This window comes from Copadichromis virginalis, linkage group LG3 (genome assembly GCF_057382275.1).
Source record: "Copadichromis virginalis isolate Kocher_CV1m ecotype Utaka linkage group LG3, C_Virginalis_male_GT1.1, whole genome shotgun sequence".
Lineage (NCBI taxonomy): Eukaryota > Metazoa > Chordata > Actinopteri > Cichliformes > Cichlidae > Copadichromis > Copadichromis virginalis.
Genome location: NC_140620.1, coordinates 37,116,644 through 37,144,227, shown reverse-complemented (window position 1 = coordinate 37,144,227; position 27,584 = coordinate 37,116,644). Strand labels below are relative to the sequence as shown.

General features: G+C 38.1%; 1 protein-coding gene across 1 annotated transcript; it reads left to right on the top strand.

The window, feature by feature from the left end:
- The first annotated feature begins 1,007 nt into the window (after positions 1-1,007).
- Positions 1,008-27,176, top strand: LOC146714519 (basement membrane-specific heparan sulfate proteoglycan core protein-like). The gene is made up of 23 exons (XM_085440109.1): positions 1,008-1,043; positions 1,724-1,805; positions 2,687-2,959; positions 3,097-3,357; positions 4,957-5,229; positions 6,872-7,123; positions 10,543-10,659; positions 10,755-10,770; positions 10,850-10,941; positions 11,067-11,117; positions 11,578-11,703; positions 20,452-20,547; positions 20,790-20,822; positions 22,667-22,939; positions 23,862-24,143; positions 24,479-24,769; positions 24,912-25,172; positions 25,423-25,671; positions 25,843-25,950; positions 26,203-26,265; positions 26,346-26,405; positions 26,732-26,794; positions 27,014-27,176. The coding sequence occupies exons 1-23, from the start codon at positions 1,008-1,010 to the stop codon at positions 27,136-27,138; spliced, it is 3,483 nt and encodes a 1,160-aa protein (XP_085296235.1). The 3' UTR covers positions 27,139-27,176.
- The last annotated feature ends 408 nt before the right edge of the window (positions 27,177-27,584 follow it).

Genomic DNA, 27,584 nt, shown 5'->3' with positions numbered 1-27,584 from the left:
TTTCAATATAATTATATTGAGTGATTCCTTAACTTCATCAAAAACAGGTTTAACAAAATCTGATCAGGTTTCAATCTTCATTTCAGTGCTCAGTACGGTCTTCTATGGAAATGCTACAGGTGAGATTTTTTCTTTCTTTCTTGTTTTCCTCAAATGTAATTCAGTCTTTATTTATTTATTTTCGTATTTATTGCCATTACCTCTTGAATGAAATTAATCTCTTGAATTTGCCAAATGTCCTAATAATGAGATACTGCACATGTAAAGTACTTTGAATATTAAGAAGAAGAATCGAGACTTTTTTTAAATCAAGAAGAAGAGGAAGCGACTGAAGGCAAAGGGAAGAATTAAATGGTGAAAGTTGAAGGAGGAAGAATGCTGCACAGGGAGGAGTTGAGATAGATCTGGGTGGTAGGCAAGAATTACCAGACGACTGGGAAAGTACAATTGTAGAGGTGAGGGAAACCATGAGGAACATATTCGATGTATTCTCTTGACAGAAGAAAAAGGACAAGGAGACTTAGCAGTGGAATCATGAAGTATAGGAAAGTCAAGTCAAGTCAGCTTTATTTGTATAGCACATTTAAAAGACATCAAGTATCGGCCAAAGTGCTGAACAGGGATGATGTAATCAAATAAAAGAAATAATTAACATAAATGAGTTTAAAACATCACAAAACATCCAAATATATACACACACCCAAGCAGACTCTTATATACATTTGTTTATACAAGTATATATGTACCAGTACATATGCACATACGTATGCATGCATATATGCACACACACACACGAGTACGCACGTGGACATAAATACATGTATACATATACACGTGTATAAATGATCCAATGAGATAAAACACCAGAATAGCTAAAATGTAACAAAAGCGGCATCAGATCCGAAAGTCTTTGAAAATAGATAGGTCTTCAAATTTGATTTGAAGATTTCCAAAGAGGAAGACAATTTTATAAAAGAGGAAGACTGTTCCAGAGTCTCGGAGCAGCGATGGAGGAAGCCCTGTCACCTCTGGATTTTATCTGGGTGCGTAGAACCAGTAAAAACATCTGACTGGAGGAATGCAGAGTTCGAGTGGGTAGGTACAGGCTAAGGAGATCTGAAATGTAAGCTGGAGCCAAGCCATGGAGGGCTTTAAAAACAAATAATAAAACCTTGAAATCAATTTGGTATTTAACTGGCAGCCAATGTAAAGATGTGAGTATCGGAGTAATACTGTCTCTCTTTCTCGCATCCGTCAGGAGCCTTGCGGCTGTATTTTAAACAAGTTGCAGGCGGGACAGGCTTCATTGACAGACGCGTAAATAGAGAGAGTTACAGAAATCAAGATATGATGAAATGAAGGCATAATAATAATAATAATAATAATAATAATAATAATGGATAACGGTTTCCAGATCTTTAGATGACAAGATAGTTTTGAGGATAGAAATGCTCCTGAGCTGGAAGAAACTGCCAACAACAACTCAATTTATTTGTTTGTACAGCTTGAGGGTAGAATCCTCAATATTTTTAACATGGGGATGTAGATTAGCTGATCGTGGGCCCAAGTCATTTCTTGTGAGACTAACAGAGTCTTGTTGGCCAAAAATTGTAATGTCACTTTTGTCATGGTTTAGTTTGAGAAAGTTCAAAGACATCCAGCAATTTATGTCACTAAGACAATCTGAAACTTTCTGCAATGTGCTATCAACGCCTGGTTTTAGGGAGAGGTAGGACTGTGTATCATCTGCATAACAAAGAAAATCAAAAATGAGAGACGAGGACAGGTGGAGGAAGTGAAGAAAGGTATGAAGAGGTGGAAAAGATCCTTAAAATGCACAGAAGGATTTAGCTGTTATTCTGCACCTCCATTGCTGGAGTGGATATATAGAGCTGGGGAAAACAAGATGGTTGTTGCCTGTTGTTGCAGTAATTCCAGAACCAGACTCTTGTATGTGAAAATAATAGCAGTCCTATTGTGCTTGGTTAGCCTGTACCTGACAGGTTCCAATAAATGAAGGGGAGTGCAACTCTGGCAATCGCTTAATTACAAACTCAGGTGTGGTAGAAGTTTGGTTCCATGTCACAAAACCTTTGGTTGACTTAAAAGTGATCCTGGCAAACGACCATGTGACTCAGGAAGCAAAGCAGTGCAACCATGGAAATATGGCAACCTTAGTTCAGGATACAGTTGGATATAGAAGTAATACTTTAAAGAAATCCTCAATCACACTGGCATTAACCACAAGGTGGTTCAGATATCCTGGGAGCCTCCTCAGTGAGGTGTTCCAGGCATGTCCTACTGAAGGTAGCCCCAGAGCAATCCCAGGACATATTGAGAATAGATAGGATATCCATACCAGGGAGATTTGTGACATTCAGGTCTCTCTTGAAAAAAGGAATCTCTAATCTCAATGATGCTTTTACCTGCATAAATAAAAAAACAATGAATAACTGGGGACTCTGCCAGATGCTCCCAGCACAAATTACCTATATGGCTGACTGATATCACATAAAACTCTACTGCCTTAATAAGTTATTAAGGAAAACTTAATAGCTTCAGTCCATAATAGCTCACAAACCAGATAATGATTTTTTAAAAATTTCTATAACAAATGTATTGCAAGTCATACACGAAGCAAGTCATATCTTTGTGTTTTACTTGTTTTATATTTTTCTTTAAACAGCCAGTAAACCTCGGGCCTTAATAACAGCACATGAGGGAGTCATACCAGCAGGGGGCAGCGTGACACTGAGCTGCTCTGTGGAGGGCTCTGCTGGCTGGAAGTTTGACTGGTTCAGACGTGATTCAGAGTTTTCTGTGGCTCAGAAAATAGGAGCTGGAACATCAGAGCACACGATCAGTATTTCAGAAGGAGGCATCTATTACTGCAGAGGAGGTAGAGGAGATCCAGTTTTCTCCACAGAGGACAGCGTTCCAGTTAAAATTAAGAAACGGGGTGAGTGTTACATTTTGAAATAACAAATATTAATCACTGACATCAAAGTAACACTTCATAAACCTTTTACCTGTTAATTTCTTTTCTCTTTTTCTTTTTTTGTTTTTCTTCACATTGTGTTTGTTTTTTGGGAACAGTCCTGTATGTTGTAAAGTCGCAACACCGTTGGCCTCAGATGTTCATTGGTGAGACAATCATCCTTCAATGTGAGATCCAAGGAGGGGAAGACAAGGAGATGACATATGAATGGAAATCACCAAACCCAAACATCCCTGAAACATCCAGTGAATACAGGATCAGCAGATTATCAGTGTCCCACAGTGGAGACTACAAATGTCGGGGTAGCAGTGACTATCTCTTAGCAAAATGGAGTGACCCCTTCACACTGATTGTCTTGTGTGAGTTGAACTGTCTAGCATACATAAAAAATAGATTTAATGTACACATGTGAAAGACAGGAAAGGGAGACCTATAATATTATTTCTCAAAAGGGAATGTACAGTGTTAAGAAATCAGTAAAATCTTTTGATAATTTTAGTCAGTCTATGTGTGCCTCTACATCATGTAGCTAAAATACTGAGGGGATGTTTAGATTGCACCGAGTCTGAGGCAGTGGTGGTGACGGTGATGGTAAAGGGACCTAATGACTTTCACCCCACCCCACTTTCCAAAATTATGACTTTCCAGAAAAAAGTATTCTTAACAACAGCACTAACAAAACAAAACAAAAACCAGCTTTATAATGATTCCACGTGTCTATCATGTTCTAAATTTGATTTTTTTTTTTTATATGAGCACAGGTCATTTTTTACTTTGCAAAGATACATGACCCTATAAAGTGGTGAGATGTAATATATATAATAAACTCCAAAAACAGTTTGAAAAATCAGGTTCAGTAAAAGGACTAGATGTTACAGTCCCTGATAATGCATTGCTTTGAATGGACAAAATCTTGAGGAATGGCTGTTATGAGAAAAGGCAGCCCAGAAACTTTACCAGCAGCACTCATCGTTATGCCTCAACTTTCGGTCTTTTACCCGGCCGTTTAGCCTGCCGTTGCACCTGTCCTTTGATCCCAATCTCTCTAAGCAGTTTTGCTGTTGTACTGGCAACAAAGCCCCTGCACCCCACTTCCACTGGGCACACCTTGATCTTCCAGCCTCTGTACTTTGAGCTTCTTAAGCTCAAAAGCTTCCTCAATTGCTTCCTCCCATGGTACCATTTTTGGGGAGTTAGACCAAAGGACGAGTAGTTGTTACGATCTCGGTGGAAAAATTAGCCTCTGATCCAAGTCCACGTGCATCTGCCAATCCCTGGCAACCTTCAGTGGGCCCAGGTCCGGGTTTGAGGGGCTTGGCTTCAGCTTGTCTCCCTCCCGGATAAATGCTGATGAAAACTGACGCTCCTCTTGGTTTGTGAAAGGTTGAGCTTTGATGGATTTTCTTTTATACTCAACTTTCTCGGCTAGAGAACTGAGGACCTGGTTGTGTCTCCATGTGTATCTGCCCTGAGTAAGGCTAGTCCTACAACCAACCAAGATGTGCTTGAGTGTGGCTGGGATTGTACACAGGGGGCTGGATGGGTCCTTTCCAAACCACAGCTGCAGATTTATTGGGGAAGGTAGCACATCGTGTGTTGCTCGGATGATGAAACTCCCCAGAAGAGTTTCCTCTTTTTGACACTCTCCCACTTGTTAGGGTGGGAGCAGTGCCTCTCACCATGGGGTCCCGGGAGTCTGTGAGTGACATCTCAAGCCTCACTTTGGCACATTTAAACTCCTCTACCAGGCTAGCGATAGGCAATGACAGTATCCTGTTGCTATAGAGTCCAAAGCTGATGAGGCATTTGGGAAGTCCGAGCCACTTCTTAACATTGGAGCTCACTACAATTTAAATGACTGACTGAATGTATAAAGTGTGATTGTTTTCATAACAAAATTCTTGTTAAAGAAAATTGACATCAATCTACTGTTTTTTCTCTTTCTGTATCTTCAACAGCAAATAAACCCATAGCCACACTGAGAGCACAAAGTTCAACCATACCAGCAGGGGGCAGTGTGACACTGAGCTGCTCTGTGGAGGGCTCTGCTGGCTGGAAGTTTGACTGGTTCAGACGTGATTCAGTCTCTTCTAAAGCTCAGCTCATGAGAGGAAATGAAGCAAACAGAGTTATTAGTGTCTCACAAGGAGGTCTGTACCACTGCAGAGGAGGGAGAGGAGATCCAGTTTACTACACAGAGGACAGCAGTGAATTCATTGTGGAGGAAACCTGTGAGTTTAACTGTTACAGTATTTCTGACAAGGCACAGTGACTCATTGTATTTGTGATCTGCACTGTTTGTCTGTCTTTCTATACTTTAATACTTTCAAAGCCAATTGAACGTATTTCCATTATATTTTGATTCTATCTTGTTGTTCAGTCTTCCAGTTTGTTTATTAACTAGCTAGTTGTTTTCCAACCAGTACACTCATATGTTTGAAATAACAGAATCTATCAGTTATATGTTTTATTTTTGATAAAGATAAGGTGATGATAAATGGCTAATAGTAAACTCAAAAAGTTAAAAAACACATAACAGATGGCTGTGATGAGAATAATGGTCAGGGTATGTTCGAGGGAGGAACCCTGAGGAAGGAATACATTTAAAACTCAGAATACTGGGACACCTGACCAGATACCATGACACAAAGTCACAAAGTGCTAAGGTGGAGTGTATAAAAGGAAACCAGTAACTGCAGATCTCCAAACCTCCTCCTCTCCTCACCTGTGAAATAGACCCCAAGATACTTAATCTCCTCTACTTGGGGCAGCAACTTATCCCTGACCTGGATTGGGCATGCCACCCTTTTCCAGCTGAGGACCTCAAGCCTCAGACTTGGAGGTGCTGATTCTTATTTCTGCCACTTTAAACTCAGCTGAACAGCCCAACATGACTCCTTCCTCTGCCTGATGGCTCCCTTCACCTCTGGTGCCCACCAGTTGTTTTGTGGGTTACCACCACTACAGGCACCAACCACCTTGCAGCCGGAGCTCAGTGCAGCAGTCTCAGCAATGGAGGTGCTTAAAATGGTCCATTCAGACTTAATGTCCGCAGTCTCCCTCAGAATGCTGTCAAAGTAAGTAACAGTACACCACTCAGGTTCAGGTCAGGCAGGCCATTGTTCCCAATCAAACCCCTCCAGGTCTCAGTGTAGTTTCCCACATGAGTGTTGAAGTCTCCCAGTAGACGACAGAGTCCCCAGGTGGAGCACTCTTAAGCAAGCCACCCATGGATTTCAACAAGGGCAGGTACTGTTGTTCAGTGCATAACTGCAGATCACAGTCAGGACCCTTTCCCCAACCTGAAGTTGCAGAGAACAAACCATCGGTTTGCCAGGGATCTGTCTGCCACGGTTTATGCCATTGACTGCCACCAAGCACACACTGCAGTCGCCCTTTTGCCTGCCTCCTGTGGATGGCAGGTCTACAGGCGGGTGGTCCCATGTCCTTTTTTTGGGCTGCACCCAGCTGGGCCCCATGGGCTAAGGCCCAGCAAGTAGGTGCTCAACTTGTGCACCCTCCCCAGGTCTGTCTCCAGGGCATCAGCCTGGCGACATCTCCATGGTGTACCTTGCATCTTGCCTTGTGGTAGCTGGGATAGAAATTCAGCCCCCCTATGACCTTGATAAGGATAAGTAATTAGCAAATATTTTTATTTAAATTGTACATGTTATCACTTTAAACATTTTGATAGGTTTTCTATCTTATACTGTGAATAAAATTTGCATTTATGAGATTTGCATGTCCTGCATTGATGTTATGGATTACATGTATAATAATTAACAATATTGGCATTCTTTTCTATTAAGATGTAATAAAGTAACCATCTTTTTTCTACCTTAATGCTTTACTTGTGTTTTCCAAACTGACCAGCACAAACTGAAAAACCTCGGGCCTCACTGGGGGGCAGCGTGACCCTGAACTGCTCTGTGAACGACTCTGCAAGATGGAGATATTACTGGTTCAGACGTACCTCAGAGTCTTCTGCAGCCCAGAGAATAACAAACGGAACATCATCCCACACTTTCAGTGTCGCAGAAGGAGGCATCTATTACTGCAGAGGAGGAAGAGGAGACCCAGTTTTCTTCACAGAGGACAGTGCTGCAGTCACAATTGAGACAAATGGTAAGTGTTGTATTTTATTCAGATATAAAACAAATGAAATCCATAATTAACATGAAATTAACAGCTGACAAAATTTTCTTTGCTATTGATTCATTCATTATTCATTATTTTTGTCCCATGTCTTAAACTACTTGGTTAAGGCAGAGTCAAAAGAAGGGATATATATATATATATATATATATATATATATATATATATATATATATATATAGGATCGTAAGTTCGATTCCTGCCTGGGGCGTCTGTATCCAGTAAGGGTCCTAAGGCTAGACCCCCTATGCTAAGCAAGCCTACCGCAGACATGAGCGAGACAGATAAATATGAAGGCATGCCGGCTCGGACGTCGCCCGGATCAACAAGGTCCGCGTCAGGTGTTGAGGAACCAGGGCACCCTGACGAAAAGTGGGCTACTGGAACAAGAAGGCATCGGTGGGCAAGACACGAAAACAGGGTGCAGCCACCTCCTGTACATGGATGACATCAAGCTGTATGCCAAGAGTGAACGAGACATCGATTCACTGATCCACACTACCAGGCTACACAGCAATGACATTGGAATGTCGTTCGGACTGGAGAAGTGTAGTCGGATGGTAACAAAGAGAGGGAAGGTAGTCAGAACTGAGGGGATTGAACTACCAGAAGGCAACATTGCAGACATAGAGGACAGTTACAAGTACCTGGGGATCCCGCAGGCAAATGGGAACCATGAAGAGGCCGCTAGAAAAGCTGCAAACAAGATCCGGGCCATCAACACGTACGCCCTGCCCGTGATCAGGTACCCTGCTGGGGTAATAGGCTGGCCAAAGGAGGAGATAGAAGCCACTGACATAAAGACAAGAACGCTCCTTACCATGCATGGAGGGTTTCACCCCAAGTCCAGCACCCTGAGGCTGTACGCTAAGCGGAAGGAAGGGGGCCGGGCACTGGTGAGTGTCAGCACCACAGTCCAGGATGAGACAAGGAACATCCAAGAATACATTGGGAAGATGGCCCCAACTGACCGAGTGCTCAGTGAATACCTCAGGCAGCAGAAACCCAAGAAAGAGGAGGGAGACAAGGAACCATCATGGAAGGACAGGCCCCTGCACGGTATGTACCACCGGCAGATAGAGGAGGTGGCTGATATCCAGAAATCCTACCAGTGGCTGGACAAAGCTGGACTGAAAGACAGCACAGAGGCACTAATCATGGCAGCACAAGAACAAGCTCTGAGTACAAGATCCATAGAGGCTGGGGTCTATCACACCAGGCAAGACCCCAGGTGCAGGCTGTGTAAAGATGCCCTAGAGACAATCCAGCACATAACAGCAGGGTGCAAGATGCTAGCAGGCAAGGCATACATGGAACGCCATAACCAAGTGGCCGGCATAGTGTAAAGGAACATCTGTGCCGAGTATAACCTGGAAGTCCCGAGGTCAAAATGGGAGATGCCCCCAAGGGTGGTGGAGAATGACCGAGCTAAGATCCTGTGGGACTTCCAGATACAGACGGACAAAATGGTGGTGGCTAACCAACCGGACATAGTGGTGGTAGACAAACAGAAGAAGACGGCCGTAGTGATCGATGTAGCGGTTCCGAATGACAGCAATATCAGGAAGAAGGAACACGAGAAGCTGGAGAAATACCAAGGGCTCAGAGAAGAGCTCGAGAGGATGTGGAGGGTGAAGGTAACGGTGGTCCCCGTGGTAATCGGAGCACTAGGTGCGGTGACTCCCAAGCTAGGCGAGTGGCTCCAGCAGATCCCGGGAATAACATCGGAGATCTCTGTCCAGAAGAGCGCAGTCCTGGGAACAGCTGAGATACTGCGCAGGACCCTCAAGCTCCCAGGCCTCTGGTAGAGGACCCGAGCTTGAAGGATAAACCGCCCACAGGGGCGTGCTGGGTGTTTATATATATATATATATATATATATATATATATATATATATATATATATATATATATATATATATATATATATATATAATTGATTGTGAAACTGCTAAAATTCTCAAAACCTAGGGAGCCAAAATGAGAATCTGTTATATTTTGTTGTACAATAGATCTGAATTACTTTTGTTTCAATTTATAGCAAAATCCTGACAGGAATAGAACACCAGATACAACTTTTCTGTTTATCGCTCTCAAAAGATGAATATAGGTACTACCAACAAAAGAAATAAGTAATAAATAAAAGTAATCTGTTAACAAAACAATATTTAGATGCCAGCAGCTCATACTGCTGATGAAGGGGCTGATTCTTCTTTATTTATCTATTACTATCGCTCAACATTTTAATACATCAACGATAGCCAGGTCCTGCTACCTGTGGGTTTGGAGTCAATTTGGCATCTCACAGCTTTTATTTATTTATTTTTTTTGGTATGGTGTACGCACACAAAACCATGCTATGACCGTCTGGTGTGGTGAAACACATTAACCAACTCAGGGTTCATACCTCAAAGCCAATGACGGCTGTCTCTGCAGCGTTTTTCATATGTGTGGCTCCAGGTCCTTGCATGCTACTGCATTTCCTCAACCTCCTGGTTGTGAATATTTTTGCCCAGCCATGAAAAATATCAAGCAACAAAAGCTAACTCAGGCATCTAATATAAATTCCTAATTTAATAAATCATTTTATATATTTTCAAAAAAATTGTAAAAATTAAAATTCAGTTTTATTTATACAGCATCAAATCACAACAACAGTTGCCACAAGGTGCTTCATATTGTAAGGTAAAGACGCTACAATAATACAAAGAAAACAGAGGAAAACCCAATAATCATATGACCCTTTATGAGCAAGTGCTTCAGCAAATGTGAGAAGGAAAAACTCCTTTTTAACAGTAAGAAACATCTAGCATCTAGCCCCGTGCGTGGGGGTGCACGGCGTCAACGCGTTAGCGCAGTTAGCTCGTTGACGCGTTAGCGCCATCCAGCCCCACGCATGGGGCGATCCGCTCTAATGGAATGATATGGTACTATAAGGTCCTTAAGATAAGATGGGGCCTGATTATTTAAGACCTTGTATGTGAGGAGCAAGATTTTGAATTCAATTCAGAATTTAACAGGAAGCCAATGAAGGGAAGCCAATAATATAGGAGAAATATGTTCTCTCTTTCTAGTCCCTGTCAGTAATCTAGTCCCTAGATTGCTGCTCTTGCTGCAGCAATTTGGATTAACTGAAGACTTTTCAGGGAGTTTTAAGGACATCCTGCTTGGATTTATGTTCATATTTCTTTAATTTACCAACTTACTCTTACTCAGTAGTATTTATCACATTTCTTGTCTTTAAAAGATACATGTAGTTTGACTTCTTCATTTTAGTCTGACTTTAGCTGTAATCTATGCTTTTCTGTCACTGACCACTCAGAGTTTGTGCTCTCTACATCCAAAATGTTATTCCATCGTTTATGTTGTTTTATATTTTATAATTTAAGGTTTCAGATGTGAAAGCCACTCGTTTCTTGTGCCTTTCATCATTGGACTTGTTTTTGGAAGTTTACTCACTGTTCCCGTGTTGTTGTGCTGTATATGCTGCCACACAAGGATAAGAGGTGAGACTACCACATATTTATATTAGACTGAAGGGTTTATACATTCTGGTGCTTTAAAGGGATTACAGTATGCATTTCTTTCCCTTTTTTGACAGATCGCTGTAGAAACAGGTTTGTACAGTACTGTTTCTGTTCTTTTTAAGCATGACAATGTTACACATGAGTTTTACATTTACACGACATGTTTTAGGTTCATGCAGTCTCCAAACATCAATCAATCCTCTGCTGCACCCCAAACTCCTAACCAAAGTGACACTCAGATTTACTCCTCTCTTCTCCACGGTCAGCGCTAAAAATGATAACTTTTGTAACTATTAAAAGTCATTTAGCACTAAAGATACAGACATACAAAAACAAACAAAAGAAAACTAATTTTACTTTATTTCTTGTATTTTACTCTCCTGTAGGTGATCTTTCTGTCTATGAATCGATCAGAAACTCTGGAATCACTCGAAGTGGTACAGTATAAACTTTAATAGACTTCTTAGAGGTTAACGGTGTAGAGAGACCAGCACATGAATACATTAATGTAGCATCTACTATTATTCTTGATAAGAGAAGTAAGTACATAAAATAAAATATATAATTATTTTATTTTTATTTTTTTTACTTTTCATCAGCAGTGTCAGAGGAAACAGAGTGTATGGGTTAGTACATGTACTAATACCATCACCTTTATATGGAAATGTGACACTACAGAGAGCTTTGACCACAATAATGTGAATCCCAGTCAATGATGCTATAAAATGATACTTAGAGAAAAAGATATCGTTTTACTGTTAAAGCTACAGAGCTTTGGATACATGTGTCCTAAATCTGACGAAGCCTTTATTCTGAAATTGAAATAGGAACTGATGACAAGTAAAATATGTGTGCATGCTTTGGATGTCAGTGCTCTTATATCGTTCTCCCTTGCAGACTTTCATTCGCGTCACCCACATCCTCCCAATCTCCACCTCACTAACACCTCAGTCAGAGCTCCATCCAAGCCTCAGTCTTCATCTTCACCACCACCAGAGTTTAGACTCCAGGGGAAACTCTCCTAAGTCCTATCACTGTTTGGATTCTGTTCTGCCATGATGGGTCATTGAAGTTGAATTGCCAAAGGCATTGATTCATTTCTCAATCTTAATAAATTATGTTCAATTCCTCCAAGTTATACTTCTTATTGAACTAATAGAGTCTACCTTTGTATTAGTCCATATTATTTTTATTTTTGTTGAATGTAGTTTGTATATTAAATAGGGTGAGAACATATATATATGCATGTATAGAAATGTGTGTTGTGATGTTTACTTCATTAGATGCTGTAAATTTTAAGTATGATGCTGATTTCACATCAGATCACTTTGAGTAGCACATGGTTTCCTTTTTGCCTTTATCTGATGGTCTGTTTTACTTCTTTGATTACTTGTTACTTACTGGTTACTTTAATAAATCTAACAAAGAAACCTGGTTATATGTACATAAGTGTGTTTCAGATTTCCATAAGACATGATCTCCTTTCAAGCTTCTGATTGGTCAACATGGTTTTAGGGCAATGTCAGACAATATTTTCACGGACCTGCAATTAAGGTGTTGCCGATAAATACAACAAAATAAAATGATACGACCAAGACAAAAACTGTGGCATTTTGTAAATATAATAATAAACATGAATTCACTGTGTAATTGTGTAACTTTATCAGCAGCATCCTCCTGAAATGTGCCAACTACATTTAGAGTAACATCCTTCTCTCTGCCCCTTAAGGCTCTCTGGTCACTATGGTAACACGTAAACATTTCTTTCAAAATAAGACACACAACTACAACATGGGAAAAGACCCAGGGAAGCCGAGTTAATGATAAAAACACTGAAAACTATACATTTCACACCTGAGCCTCAACTCTCAAGGCCCGGTACCAAACGACTCACAGACCGGTACCGGTCCGAGGCCCGGGGGTTGAGGACCACTGTTTTAGGGAACTATTGAAATACATCAGATGCATCTTAGTCTCTCATTTCTCTTCTTCTCTCAAGCTTTGTCAAGATGCACAGAGCAGGTAAAAGGGGCAGAGGTCATGCATTCAAATGTTTAATAGAATTTAGTGCGAAAAAAAGTTTCCCAGTAACACTTTTGGTGTGATCTGAAGCCATGGAAATAAAGTGAAGGTGTACCGTCACAGAGAGAGACTGTATAATTGAGACATTAGTTGCATTTTGTTTTGACATGTTCTTGACAGCTCAGCTAATTTTTTTTCAGGCTATACTAGATTTTATTTTTTTTGTTAAGATGAAAAAACACCAGTAGACACCAGACCTTGTAAACTGAATTTAATATGTGATAGAACCTTTCAAAACTTATTGTAAGCAGCAATATACTGCTTGTGTTTCCTGTAGGTATTGGGGGGGAAAGCAATGTGCAGAGACTTCATTTATTTATCATGATAGACTAAGATTATATTATATTATATTATATTATATTATATTATATTATATTATATTATATTATATTATATTATATTATATCCTACAACCTCTTTTACAGTGCTAGTCACATATTCATGGATAATGACCAAATATGAACAGTTCTGTAGGAGTAAACATGCAATTAATTTGATATTATATGAGTGTGTGTTTGTTATTTGTCACAGCTAATAGGCTAATAAGTGAACTGAATCATCAGTGCACTTTATGGGGGAGTTTTGTGGTGGTAGACAAGGAACAGTAGACTGCAGTTGTGGTAGATGTGGCTACCCAGCAGACAGCAACAGTAGGAAGAAGGAGCACGAGAAAACAGAGAAATACCCGGGCATGAAGGAGCAACTGGAGTAGATGTGGAATATAAAGTCTAAAGTAGTCTCAGCAGCAATAGGAGCAACAGGAGCTTTAACTCCGAAACATACAATACAAAATATATGTATGTTTATATGTGTATAGATATATATATATATATATATTATTATTATTTACTTTTATGTTAATTATATGCAACAAAATTCTAATCTCCAGGCACAGACATCTGCTGGTCTGTTATTGCAGGGGGGAGGAGGCACAGGCACAACTCGAATCTCATGTCTGTGCAAAATCCTCTTGTCAAACTGAGCTCACTTAGAGTTACTGGTGAAAATAAATAAATAAATAAACACATGTTTTTAGAGTTTATTTTTTCATTTAAAGGGTTTTGCTTTGCTTAAGATCAACCATCTAAAGGGTCATTTCCTGTGTTTAGTGTCACAGCAAACCTTAAAAAACCACCACAAAGTGAACGACGCATCACCCACACCCACACACTGTGAGGGGGTTGGGGACACAGATGGCTATTTGATGACCATAACCATATCAAGTAAATTGCTGCATGAGCTGACATCAGTACAAAGCAAAAGAAGAAAAAATGTACAGTTTAGAGAGCTGTTTAAAGTAAGTAAGAGTAAGATCATATGCGTATGTGTTTTTTTTGTTTTGTTTTTTTTAACATAAACTCTCTGTGCTTTGTAGCTTTTAACATATTGTTAAGTTCAAATTTGACCGATTTTTGACCTGTTAAAATTTAGATATATTGAGGTTGTTCCAGGTCACATTTGACCCATATTAATAAAGAATTTAGATCGACCAAATCGGGGAAAATGATAGTTTAGACAATCTTAGAGAGTGAGGGGATGTATGAAGAATGGAGAAGAAAAGGGTGATGTGCATAGTTCTGATACCTCCACAAAGATACGGTTGATGAGCCACCATAAAGAAATGGAAAAGAGTTGTTGAAGCTAGGCTAGGATTGCAGCAAGAGTGAAAAGGAAAATTTGCCAGATGGTAGAGGGACCTATATTGCATTGTTGATAGATGTAAAACATTCTTGAAAATTATATTCTATTCAAATCTGCAAAGAAATACAGTGATAAATTTTCACCATGAAGCAACTTTAAGCAAGAATAACACAACATCAAACTGCAATGATGGCATTACAGAATTAAGTATTTGTTCTTTTAAGCAGCCTACATGTGTGTAAAATACTGTTGGTGGTTACTGACTATTCTCCCACGGGCTTATTTTTATCACTGTAAGGCCTCACGATGTCTGTTTGGGCCACCTAGTAAAGAGGAAATGCAGCCTGTGGTTTCAGCCTGAAGTCTTCTGTGTAGCAGATGTCTTGTTTTCTGTTATCAGCTCACAGAAGAGAGTTAACAAGGAATGATGACAAGAGTACAGTGAGAAGACTTTGACTTTGTTCTGTTTGTGTTTGACAAATGCTCATATGATCTGCCTATATTGAAATAATAGTAATAATTTTCACCGGCACATTTAAGTATGCATGACACAGTGTGAAAACAGATAGAAAGTCAATGTCCTGCTGTCTGGGCTTCCTCTGATTATAGGGGAAGCAGACACTCCCTCTGCTGGCCACTTATAGGCCAGCTTTGGTCCAGTTCACTCTTAAAGTGTTTTATACAATGAAGCAGTATCTGATTTATTGCTTTGCTTTCATTCGAATATTATCCCATTACTGCAACAGTAGTAAAAGGTGACACCAAGATTTTAACCAAGGAATTTAGAAAAAGCTGGTATATATATATATATATATATATATATATATATATATATATATATATATATATATATATATATATATGTATATGTTTTTTGTAGTTTCTAAGATAGATTTAAAATCTATAAAGAATATATCAAAAAATGTTAGCAGTCTTGTCTAAGCTCGAGGTGGTAGCCAGGGGAGAGGAATGTTATTTTCATCTGGATCTAATGTTTTCAGTGGGAGAAACATTTGGTCATTGGTCATTCATCCAAGTGGCATCTTCAGTCTCAGCTGACACCAGGTTTCCCTAACATTATAAACAGTACATGTGCAGAATGCCTGAAACCAGCCCACTGAATGAACAATGGGCTATAAGGTCAGTTCCTTGATCGTTAATATGCAAATTGACATGACCATTGATCAATTATCACTGATCAAAGACCATTGATCAATGGCTATCAGTACCATTCACCAAGAGTCGGAGAATGGCTGCAATCACAGCATTGTAAGATAGTGAGAGGAAGGTCTTTGCATCCTTGCTTGTGCTGTTGCACCTGCAACCCAGCCCTGGATAAGTGGAAGAGGCTGGATGGATGCGTGGATTAAGGAATAATAAATTCATCTACTTGGCTGGGTGTTAAATATTTCCCACACCTCTGATGGTAAGTGATAAAGACTTTGACTTCAGAATGTATTATTTGCATCATGGCATGTTACCATGTGATAAGTCTATTAAGTGAAGCATTATTTTGACAGAGTATCACTGAATCCTTACAGAATGGTTATGATTGGACTGTGTGAGCACCAACATCACTGTACAGAGTTTGTTTGTACCTCTTCACTGCAGTTTGATTCATCAAGAGAAAGTATCGACCCATCTGTGACATTAAAAGGTGGCCACGAGTATAAAATGAAGGCGAGTGTATTAGAGGAGGTAAAACATATTTTCAATGTCTGTGAGAAACTGAGGGCTCATGATTGAATCTAAGTGTATAGACAAGCTTTTGCACAACAATTTTTGTTGAGAGGGGGCTGAACACATACATACAGGCAATATGGAGATTTTTTTTGTCACTGGTGTAATGCAAAGAATGGTTAGTAGGAGGCAGTGTGGTTCATAACTGAAGCTCTTCTTCAGTTTGTCTTCTTTTTTACTACACCCTTTCTGGGCTTCCTTCCTTTTAAACTTAAGTCAGCAGCTACAAGCTACACTCAGCTGTACACCGCAAACACCATATCCTATTATGCTTCTGTAACTATTTTCAGATTATGTCCAGTGTTCTTAAAACCACTGTGCTTGTCATGTGTGCTGTGGATTCAATAGTATGTGGATAAATATACTGTAAAGGCTTGCACAGTACAGTTCATCCTCTAAGTCTGCATGTAACCGGCTATGTTTTGGCTGTATGGCTATATCTTCTGATCAGATATATTTAATTACACAGTCTAAAGGCAGCATTTTAATAACTGCATACAAAATAAATTGATTTGAGGATGGAGGCCCTAGATTAGACACTCTCAAGCTATTGACATTCAGTAGTGTGTTGCTGTTTTGACAACACAAAACCACATGCATTCATGGGAAACCTGCAGCAGCAACACAACAGACAGCAGCGACAAACACTATGACATAATCTGAGACAAAATTAGCGTAAAGATACAAATAGGTGCTGGCAGGCCAAACAAGGTTAAACAGCACATAAAATTTCACGTTCGGATATGTACAGCAGGAGAGTTTCAGGTCCGCCATCTGCAGGTGCAGGATGACATCGAGATCCGCAACACAAAGCCTGAGGTTAGCTTTGTGGCCTGCCTGATCAGCACTGTGCTTCAAACTGAAAGCAGTTTCTATCAGTTGTTTGGAGAATTGTATTATTTACTCTTTTTCTCCTGCTGTGTTGATACACAGAGTGAGAGGATGAGACTTGATCTTGTTTCATAACATGTTTAATAAACAGAGCACAAAACAATGGAATAAAATTAACCTTTTTATCTTTACTGATCCATTATTTAGCACATTGGTACAGCAGCACTCATCCCTCCTTTTGAACATTAAACCTCACTTTACATGTTCTTTATTAAACCGACAGTATTTCCTTCATGTTTTGGTCTCACTCAGTCTCTGCACATTAATCAAAGCTCGGCTATACACAAAAGAGAGATCCAAAGCCACTCTCAGATTTACTCCTCTCTCCTTCATGATCAGCCACCAGATAATGATGATTATAATTCTAATTTTTATTCTTATTTGTTATCCTTTCACCAACTAATCAAGATGTAAATCCAGTAAACAGTAAACACAATAAATGTCGTAATGCTCTTTTAAGCAATAAATTGCAAAAAATGTTAAAATAAAATAAAAATAAATAAAATAAAACTTAAATACAAATTAATGTTTAAGTTTTAAAAAAAATATATCAGAAGGTTCAATAAATGTTCCATTTAAAATAAAAAATAATTTTGTGGCAATTAATTTCATGATTCAAACTTGAAAGAGTTAAAGACAAATCTGGAACAAAATCAGGGTTTTTAAAATGTGAGGTCATATTTTGAATGATGGAGAAATTTGCTGTTGATATCAACTCGCACACTCAACAAAAACCTCAGTAGAAGATTTGGTAACTTTAAAGCTCTTGAATGAAGCCCAGCAGATTGTTTTTGACATATGTTGATGTCTTTGAATAAACTTCTTTGAAAATTGAGAATGTTGTACAATTTCTGACAGATGTAAGACTTTGAAAACATTTTTCAAACAAAAAAAAATCTGATAAATTTCAAGAAGGAATAAAAAAAATTCTATATTGGCCCGAGTAGCTTTTAAGACTTACATGTAGAACTTACGTGTTTTGTTTTGTTTTGTTTTTTTGTCACAGGCTTGTTTTTATCTACTGAAAGATTTCTGGGCGGGCCACCAAGGAAAGAGGAAATGCAGCTTGTGGTTCAAGTCAAAAGTCTTCCGTTCAGCAGATGTCATGCTTTATGTTATCAGCACACAGCAGAGAGTTAACAAGGAACGCAAGCCAAGAGCAGAGTGGAAATTTGACTTTGCTTTTTGTGCACATTTGTATATGATTTGCCGGTACTTGAATAATATTAATGATTTTTCTGAATTTATATTTAAAAAGGACAAAAACAACTGACTGTGAAATGTAAACTGAGCCTGGCTGACATGAAATGTCTCTACTTTTAAACTACTTTTAAACAGGACAATGATGCTGCAGCTCTGAAACCACAAAGACTAGTTTTTTATTTGAGTTTGGACAAAGGTCCCAAAAAAGAGATTGAGTAGTGTGATTAGGAAATAAAACTGTAAATAACATAAATAATTCAATCGAAACTAATATCTAAACTCAATCATGATTTGTTTTATTTTTAAAAAATAAAGGTATAGGTATAGTATTCTAGCAATAGTAAAAAAAAAAATATTTCTTTATGCTTTGTTCTCATTGTTTACATTATTATTAAAAAATTATTAACTGAACTAATGAAATCAAAACAAGAAGTATTGCTGAATAATTTATGAACATGAAAATAGACCCTTGTTGTACATTATTGTCCTTTCAGATTCACAAGTTTTGAAACCATGATAAGATGGTGAGAATTATACTCAGTATCACCCAAATAAACTAATGTGCTAATATTTTTGTGTGGTATAACTGTAAGTTACCACATACCTACAAGCTTATCTGTACCATCTCTTCACTAGGCAAAAAAAATCAGATAACTTGCTTCAGAGTGATAACTGTTATCAGAGAGAGCTCGACTGCTGTACACATGAAACTCTAACCAACCATTCCCGCATGCAAGTAGTTTTATTAAAAACATGTTATATGAATTGTCTTCTCATTTATTAGGGTTGCATGATTATGGTCAAAATTATTTTCACAATATTGATGATTGATTGAACTGCTTTTATGTAAACATAAAACTGCTTTCACATTCATGTTGTGTCACATTCCTGTTAGTGTACAACTCTTAGCTTCAAAATACAAACACAGTTCTTAAAATGTCAGCACACTGTTTAAAATAGAAATGAAAAAACAAACAAACATAATGCTGTAATTTGCAAATCTCATAAATCCATATGTTCAAAATAAAATGTAGAAAGCATCTTAAATGTACCATTTTTAAGAAAAAAAATATTGACCTGTTTCGAATTTCTCACAAAGCTGGGACAGAGCCATGTTTACCATTGTGATGCAAATATTTGAATCTTGGATTGTCTCTAATCAAGAAGTCATACATGTGCACCAAGTTCCTGTTTTTTAGTCATGAAAGATATATGCTGTACAATTTCACCCTGGAATAAGAACAGTTCACATAAACCATTAAAAGGACAAAATTACCATCACAATCATGCTAATGTATATAAAAGTGTGTAAACATCTGCCAATTGTAACGTTTTTTGGACTTTTTTCATGTCATTTTCAGGTTGTCTTTAGATTTTATGTCTTAATGCCAATAAGTTAAACTAGAAATTAGAAATTGAATGAATTTAAATGTTGCCTTTAGTTTGTGAAATATGAAAGTCTGCTGTTTCAGTTCAACCACACAAATTGTTATTTCCTGCGATTGGGGTGACAAACAAATTTAAAACAGGAACTCAACCACAACATGATAAGATTTACAGATCTATGCTGAGGTTAAGGGAGCTTTGCTCACTATAGTACTGCATGATAATACCTGAGCTCACAGTGAAACACAATATAAGCATACATATTTGCATATTTCACTGAAAATACAGGCTCCAAAGTAGAAACTCAGTCTAGCAAATGTGCTATTGTTATTGTTATTCCAAATAACTGAAATATTTGATTGACACATTTCAGAAAGATGGAAAAAAGAAGAAGCATTTTGTGAACAACTAACAGCAAATCAGGTGGTATATCAATAATACGCCATACTCATGAAATGAACCCAAGGACAATGTAAATATGAGGTCAATCCAGCTCTGAAACAGAGAGAGAAAACTTCAGACTAATCTATCAGTGTTAGGGAAAAAAAGTGTCAGGTCAGACAAGAAATATGTCAGCTGGCAACACAAAAATAGAGAAATATAACAACACAAGAAACAAATGTTTATGCTTACAATAGACAGGAAATGCAAACACGTCACACAGCTGCTGTGGTCAAAGCTACAGAAGCTGTGTGAGGTTTGTATAAAAAAAGGAAGCACAGAGAGGCCACAGCCAGAAGAAGCTGAGAGCTCTGCTCTTGTCTGTATTAAATGCAGCTTCTCATCATTCTGCATTTTTTATTTATAATAAATATATTTTATATTAAGTAAACAGTCAGATTGAGATTGGCGAGGATCCAAGTGGGGCACGGCTAGATTTGAAGATGGGATACACTTTGCACTGCATAACGGGCTTATTATTGTGTAAGTACATTTCTAGCTTCGTTTGAATGGCACTAGTTAATAAAAAAAAAGCTTCTAATCTGTGAGCATTATAGTCTATAACTGGTTAAAACGGTTTAATTTTATGATCCTTAAGGAAAATGTTGCTGGTGCCTTTGCTCAGTTTAATCTGGAGCATTATGTTGGATACATGGTTGTTTTTCATTGCTTGTCTTGTTTGATTTTCTGACAGTTTGATTCTGATGTTTCAATCTTTATTTTAGTGCTCAGTACACTCTTCTACATAAATACTGATGGTGAGAAATTTATTTTTCTTTGCTTTGCATTTATAGAATATGCATGACATTGCTTTCCAGATTCACACCTCCTGTACCACTCTAAATTATTTCTTAACACATTTTTATACAGTTTATATAACATTTTAAAATACTAAAATCTGATGCAGTTGCAAAAATTGTCAGGAAAAAAGACTATACATGAGATGGACAGATAACAAATAATATTAAATACAAATTTTCATTATGTTAAAATGTTGGAACACTTTAAACGTCCAGAACCAATTAAATTCCCTTTTCAACAGGCTCATAAATATTACATATTTAACTTTTCTTGTGCAGTGTTGTTTCGGTATTTTCTTTAGTTGTGGGGAAATAAATAAAACACATAACACACAGATAAATAAATACAAGCAACAAAGTTTTTATGCTTCTATTTGGATTTGTAACTGAATATTTTTATGTGAACATTTGCTGTAAGGAGAATTTTGTTATAGAAATTATCACACATTCACTCAGTGATTTGTTTGGTGCTTCTGGCACATTAGACTGAGTGTCTTCATACAAAACTACACTACAGATTCCCTCTAATTTATTCTTCGTCTATTCATAGACCACTTAAATCAATTCAGCTCAGTTAACAGTCAGTAAGGTAAAGACCCTAGAATAATAGAAAGTCTAACTAATTTGATGACACAGAAAACTGACTTTAAGATCAACATTGCTTTCTAATCCACCAATGTCAGCTTGTAGTACACCTGTTGGATAGAGCAGTAACACTGATGGTCACATGCTCTACCAATAACAGAAATAGTACCTACAGTGTTCTGAATCTCCCTGTTTTCAAACAGTGTGTGAAATACTGTTTTTGTATTTTATGTGATGTTACTGTCATTTCCATATGACAAAGGCAAAGGGAGAGTAGGCTCTGTGTAAATATGATGCAGCCCCCACAGGAATAACAGACACCATTCAGTGTCATGTTACCTTTGAGTGTTATTAAAGGATAATGTAGAGAGGACACAAAACATCTAAAAGTAATTTGTTTGTGCAGCATTTGTCTTTGAATAGATGAAGAATAAATCAGAGGGCATCTGTAGTTTTTGCATGAAGACATGTGTCACATGCAAGTAAATATTTTCTATTTGGTGCTAGAAGCTAAATGACTGAGTGAATGTGTAAAGTGTGATCTTTTCTCAGAATACTCAGAGCTGACTCTTGTTTTCTCAACATTCTTGTCCTTTTGGATGTGAGCTCAGCCTTCGACACTATCTCTCATGCCATCCTTCTAAACAGAATTTCCTCTCTTGGCATCTCTGACACACTTATTCTGACTCACTATTGATGACTCCACATTTTTCCCTTCACCTCAAGTTAAGAGCCTTGGTGTCATCCTAGACAGTTTATTATCTTATAAATCTCACATCAATAATCTCACTTGTTCTGCCCATTTCCATCTACGCAACATTAACCGATTATGTCCTATGTCCTATGTCCGGATAGTAAACAAAATTCTTCTGCTCACCTTCAAGGCCTGTCATAACCTCGCTCCTCCCTAACTTTCTAACCTGATAAGCACCACCTCTTCTGCCTGCTCACATCCAACTTGTTGTGCCTTCTTTCCATCTCAGCACCATGGAAACCAGAGCTTTCAGTTGATCTGCTCCCAGGGTGTGGGAATCTCTCTGTCTCGAAGTTGTTCTTCATTTTGTCATTGTTCTATTATGTGTTTTATTCTATTGTTAAGTGTTGTTGGGTATTTGAAAGGCACTTTTAAAAAGAAGTTATTATTATTATTTCTATAACAAAGTTCTTCCTGAAGCAAGTGAAAATCTGATATTTCTCTTTTCCTGTAACCTCAACAGCAAGTAAATGCAGAGCCACACTGACAGCACAAAGTTCAGTCATACCAGCAGGGGGCAGTGTGACACTGAACTGCTCTGTGGAGGGCTCTGCTGGCTGGAATGTTTATTGGTTCAGAAGTGATTCAGTCTCCTCTGAAATCCAGCTCATAAGAGAAGGTGAAACAAACAGAGTTATTAGTGTCTCACAAGGAGGTCTGTACCACTGCAGAGGAGGGAGAGGAGATCCAGTTTACTTCACAGAAGAGAGCAATGAAGTCACCATTACTGAAACCGGTAATTTCCAAAAGTAACAAACTGAAAGACCTGAATCTGTTTGTTCTGTTTCTAGAGTGGTCTGAGTTGAATTTTTAGTTTTCTGTTAAACTGAAATGGATCATTATGTGATCTGTGCTAACAACATTCTCTGTAAGCTGTGAGACCCTGGGTTTCTGTTCCAGAAAGACAGTTAACTTACCCTAACTCTGAGTTAGGTTACCAAGTTACCATGGTAACAGGCTTCTGACAGGTTTTCTTTAACAAACTCAGAGTTTCTCCCTGACTCATCCTCTTCTGCTCCAGTTGAACCAGCTGACTAACACTGGGTTTCAGTTCCTCATTCACAAAATCAAACCTCAGAGTGGAGCCAGTTAATCTGCAGTAGTTTGTGTTTTTAAAAGCGTGAAAATCAGAATTCAAAATTAATTTGCCATTTTGTGTACTTATTAAGTGCTTTTACATTAATTCAGAATCTGAACATGTTTTCACTGAAAATCATCTATATCAGTGTCTCAACCCACATAACTGTGACACTGATCCAGGTCTGTCTGAAGGTGTTATAGGCTCTGTAATGGAACAGAAAACTGGGTCTGCATCACAATGGAAAGGGCCTTCTTTTAACACTTTTGTCTGATGCAAATTTGCATTAAGACTTGGAAAGCTGCACTTTTGAGCTAAATGTGAAAGTTACTATCTGTGAACTCTGACTATTAATGGTAACTTTGTTCTTCTTCTTCTTCTTCTTCTTATTATTATTATTATTATTATTATTATTATTATTATTATACAAATATATAAATAAATACATGGGTCTGCATCAGATGCTATTCACAAGGCAGGAAAAATCCAACACAGGACACAAAATATCTAAAAGCAATTTGTTTGTGCAACATTTGTATTTTGTGATGTACTGATGTACTTTTTCCTGTCACCTCAACAGCAAGTAAACCCAAAGCCAAACTGACAGCACAAAGTTTAATCATACCAGTAGGGGGCAGTGTGACACTGAGCTGCTCTGTGAACCCATCATCATCATCTGGATGGAAATACTACTGGTACAGAGATGAGAAATCCTCTGAAGCCCTGACCACACAAGATGCAGTTTTTCACTCAAATGGACAAATCAGTGTCTCACAGGAAGGACTCTACAGGTGCAGAGGAGGAAGAGGAAACCCAGTTTACTACACAGAGGACAGCCAGTCAGTCAGGATTGGGAAAACTGGTCAGTTTGTATTCACCAACAATGTTAAATAGATTGATGACTGAGGATTACTATGAAGGAAAAACAAAATTATATTTCACGGTAACGGCTCTTATTGGAAATTGTTGAACACGAACAGTCATGTAAAATGTAGAGTCCATGGGAACTGACTAAAAGTGCTCTCTAGTCAAGTAAAATATATTAATTTTCACAAGAATACAAATATGAAACATAAATATCACAGATTAACAGAACATAAAAAAGGAAAACATATTGGGGGAAAAAAACACTGAGAAAAGCATTGAGAAAAAACGGAGAGTGAGCCTGACGAAATAATATTCATTACTTTCCAACAGGATCTGTCCTCACTGTGTCTCCATCATGGCTGAGTCCTGGAGCCTCAGTAACTCTGAACTGTGAGGTTGAACATCCGTCTGCAGGATGGAGCTTCTACTGGTATAAAGCTGTTCCTGATCTATCAGAGAAATCCTCCAGTTATGAGCTGCTACCTGATGGCAGTGGGACTGCACAGGACTCCTACATCATTCATGGACAGACACACACAGCAGGATATGTGTGCAGAGCTGGAAGAGGAGACCCAGAGTATCACACTGATCACAGTCGACCAAAGTTTGTCTGGTCTGCAGGTCAGTTTGATTCTGTCTAATAAGTTGTGTCATCACTGTAATCCACGAAGGTTCAGCTCATTATTTTTTTTCTAATACTAATTTGACATTTTTTGTTCCTAACATCTGTGAGCTTTGTCTCTTCACTGCATGTCGTTTCCAGATGTTCATTCAGCAGCGTCTCTCACAGTGAGTCCTGACAGAGTGCAACACTTCACCTCTGACTCTGTCTCACTGACCTGTGAGGGAAACTTCACTGAGTGGAGAGTGAGGAAGTTCTCTGAGGACGGCCGACTGTACTCTGACTGTAGCAGAATGACTGGATCCACATGTGACATCAACACATCAAAGTCAGATACTGCAGTGTACTGGTGTGAGTCTGGATCAGGAGAGTTCAGCAGTGCAGTCAACATCACTGTACAGAGTATGTTATTATACATTTACTACTTGGATTTGGATGATTTAAACGTCACATGAACATTTGTCCCAGCTTTGCTGTATGTGAAGTCATTTCATGTGGGAAAAATAAAACACATACAGCAGTTTTAAATACACAAGATCAGATCTTCATGATGAACATTTGTACAATCTGTTCTTATTATTGTTTGTCAGCTTTTTCTCAAAGTGTGCACCAGCTGATGTGACTGAAACAATTGTGTGTGATTGTGTCACAGATGATGGTAATGGTCCTATCCTGGTGAGTCCTGTTCATCCTGTGACTGAGGGAGCTTCTGTTAGTCTGAGCTGCAGTTTAAGAACACAAAAAATACTTTCCAATGTGTTTTTCTATCACAATGACAAACTTATTGAAAATGATCCCCGAGGGGAGCTGAAGATCTCTGCAGTGTCAAAGTCTGATGAAGGTTTCTACAAGTGTCAGTACTCAGGAAGAGAGTCAGCACAGAGCTGGATGTCAGTTAAAGGTGAGCAGGATCAAAACATGTGATGGAGTTTTATAAACCAATGACTGAGAAGGAACATTAGATTGTCTGATTTAAGTCTCAAAGTCACTTGGCTCTATTTTATGAATGTATTTATTTATAAGATTATAATTTATTAATTAATTTCTGTTTTTTGTTACGTAACTGTGTCAGGAGCTGACAGCTCTTCATCTCCTGTGTGGTTGATGGTTGGACTGGTTAGTGGAGTCTCTCTCATTATTATTCTCCTGCTCTTGTTGTATTGCTGCAGACAGTCCAAGTGTAAGAGCCTCTTCTTTTCACTCTGTATTAGAGAGTTTATTTACTACACACACTTTAATTATTCACACATATACTAATACTACTGTTATCTTTATGTAATCACACAAGTTGAATACAGTGAAATTGGTGTACTCCAGTTTGAAAAGCACGCAACACCTAGATATGAAAAAGGTGTGAAATTTAAGAAGACTATCTCGTGATATGTTTATAAACATTTAACTTTTTCTTTGTCTTTTCTTTTTTTTATTGCAGTTCCAGATGAAACCCGAGATGTCACATATTCTCTCATTAAGCTTAAAGATTTTGAAAAGAGGAGTATGCAAAGCACACATTGTGTGGGGGAAAAAATTGTATTAATTATTTTCTTTTGTGAATTAATCTGATCATCTTAACAGGGAAGCATCACAAACCAGAAGAGTGTGTTATTTACTCTGAGGTGAAGACGGGAGCTGCAGGTACAGTCACAACAGTGTCATTCAGTGTTTGTACTTGAATGTGTCATCACATCATTATATTGCAGGTAATTATAGGTCAACATGGAGTTTAGTTATTCACTTACTGATCAGTGTTTCAGCTTTACTGAATCACAGCATCCACAGATTCTGACTCAGACCTCAATCACAAAACACACATGCAAAGCTGAAGTGTCACAGGCAACAAATGATTTCACTTAGATTTCTTTCACTGTAGTTGCAAAAAGTTTAAATTCCATGTGTATCCAACATGTTTGTATCATATATGTGCTGAACAAATGTGTCCTGAGCTCTGACGTCTCTTTTAGAGGACAGTCTGATGTATGCTGAGGTCAAACAGCCCAAAAAAGAAAAAGCCAAGAAAAACAAAGGTGAGCAAAGTCTGCCATCATCTCCACTGAATATTGTTCAACATGTTTATCTGCTCTTACAATGTAAATCTGTTTATTTTACAGTTTATATTTATGTATTCACAATTCATCAGCTGATTAAAATCTATCATACTCAATTGTCTTTGCATCAGTGGAGACATCCAGTTTCCTCCTGGTTAATGATATTATTGTTTTCAATGATCTTCTCTTCATTCACAGGAACATCAAGTCCTGTAGCTGATGCAGCAGTTTATTCTGAAGTCACATCAGGAAGTTCTCTCAGTAATTCTGCTGCCATGCAGGCTGATTTATTCTTCACATTATTAAATGTCTTCAGCTCATAATATCTTTACATGTTGGAAATCACTTTGTCTCTTTGTGCTTGTCTTACAGGTCAGTGAGGAGAGCTGTAGCAGCAAAGCCAAGAAGAAGCTTTTTATGAACCCACTCTTGCTCCTCTGATATTTTTTATTTAAATCTATGCTCTCATTTTTATGAAGATTATATATATATATATATATATATATATATATATATATATATATATATATATATATATATATATATATATATATATATATATTCATTGTTAAAGGTTTTGTATAAAACTTTGAATGTATCCTGTTCCAACAGCTGCAAAAAAAAATAGTTTGAAATATGTGATCATATATTTAGTTTCTTATATAGCGCAACTTAAAGTCAGAGTTGTTTGCCATGACTTTTGTTGCCATGAAAACAGGATACTGCTGGACTTCAAGCTTGCTCTGTCCATTTTACTTTAGTTATTTTG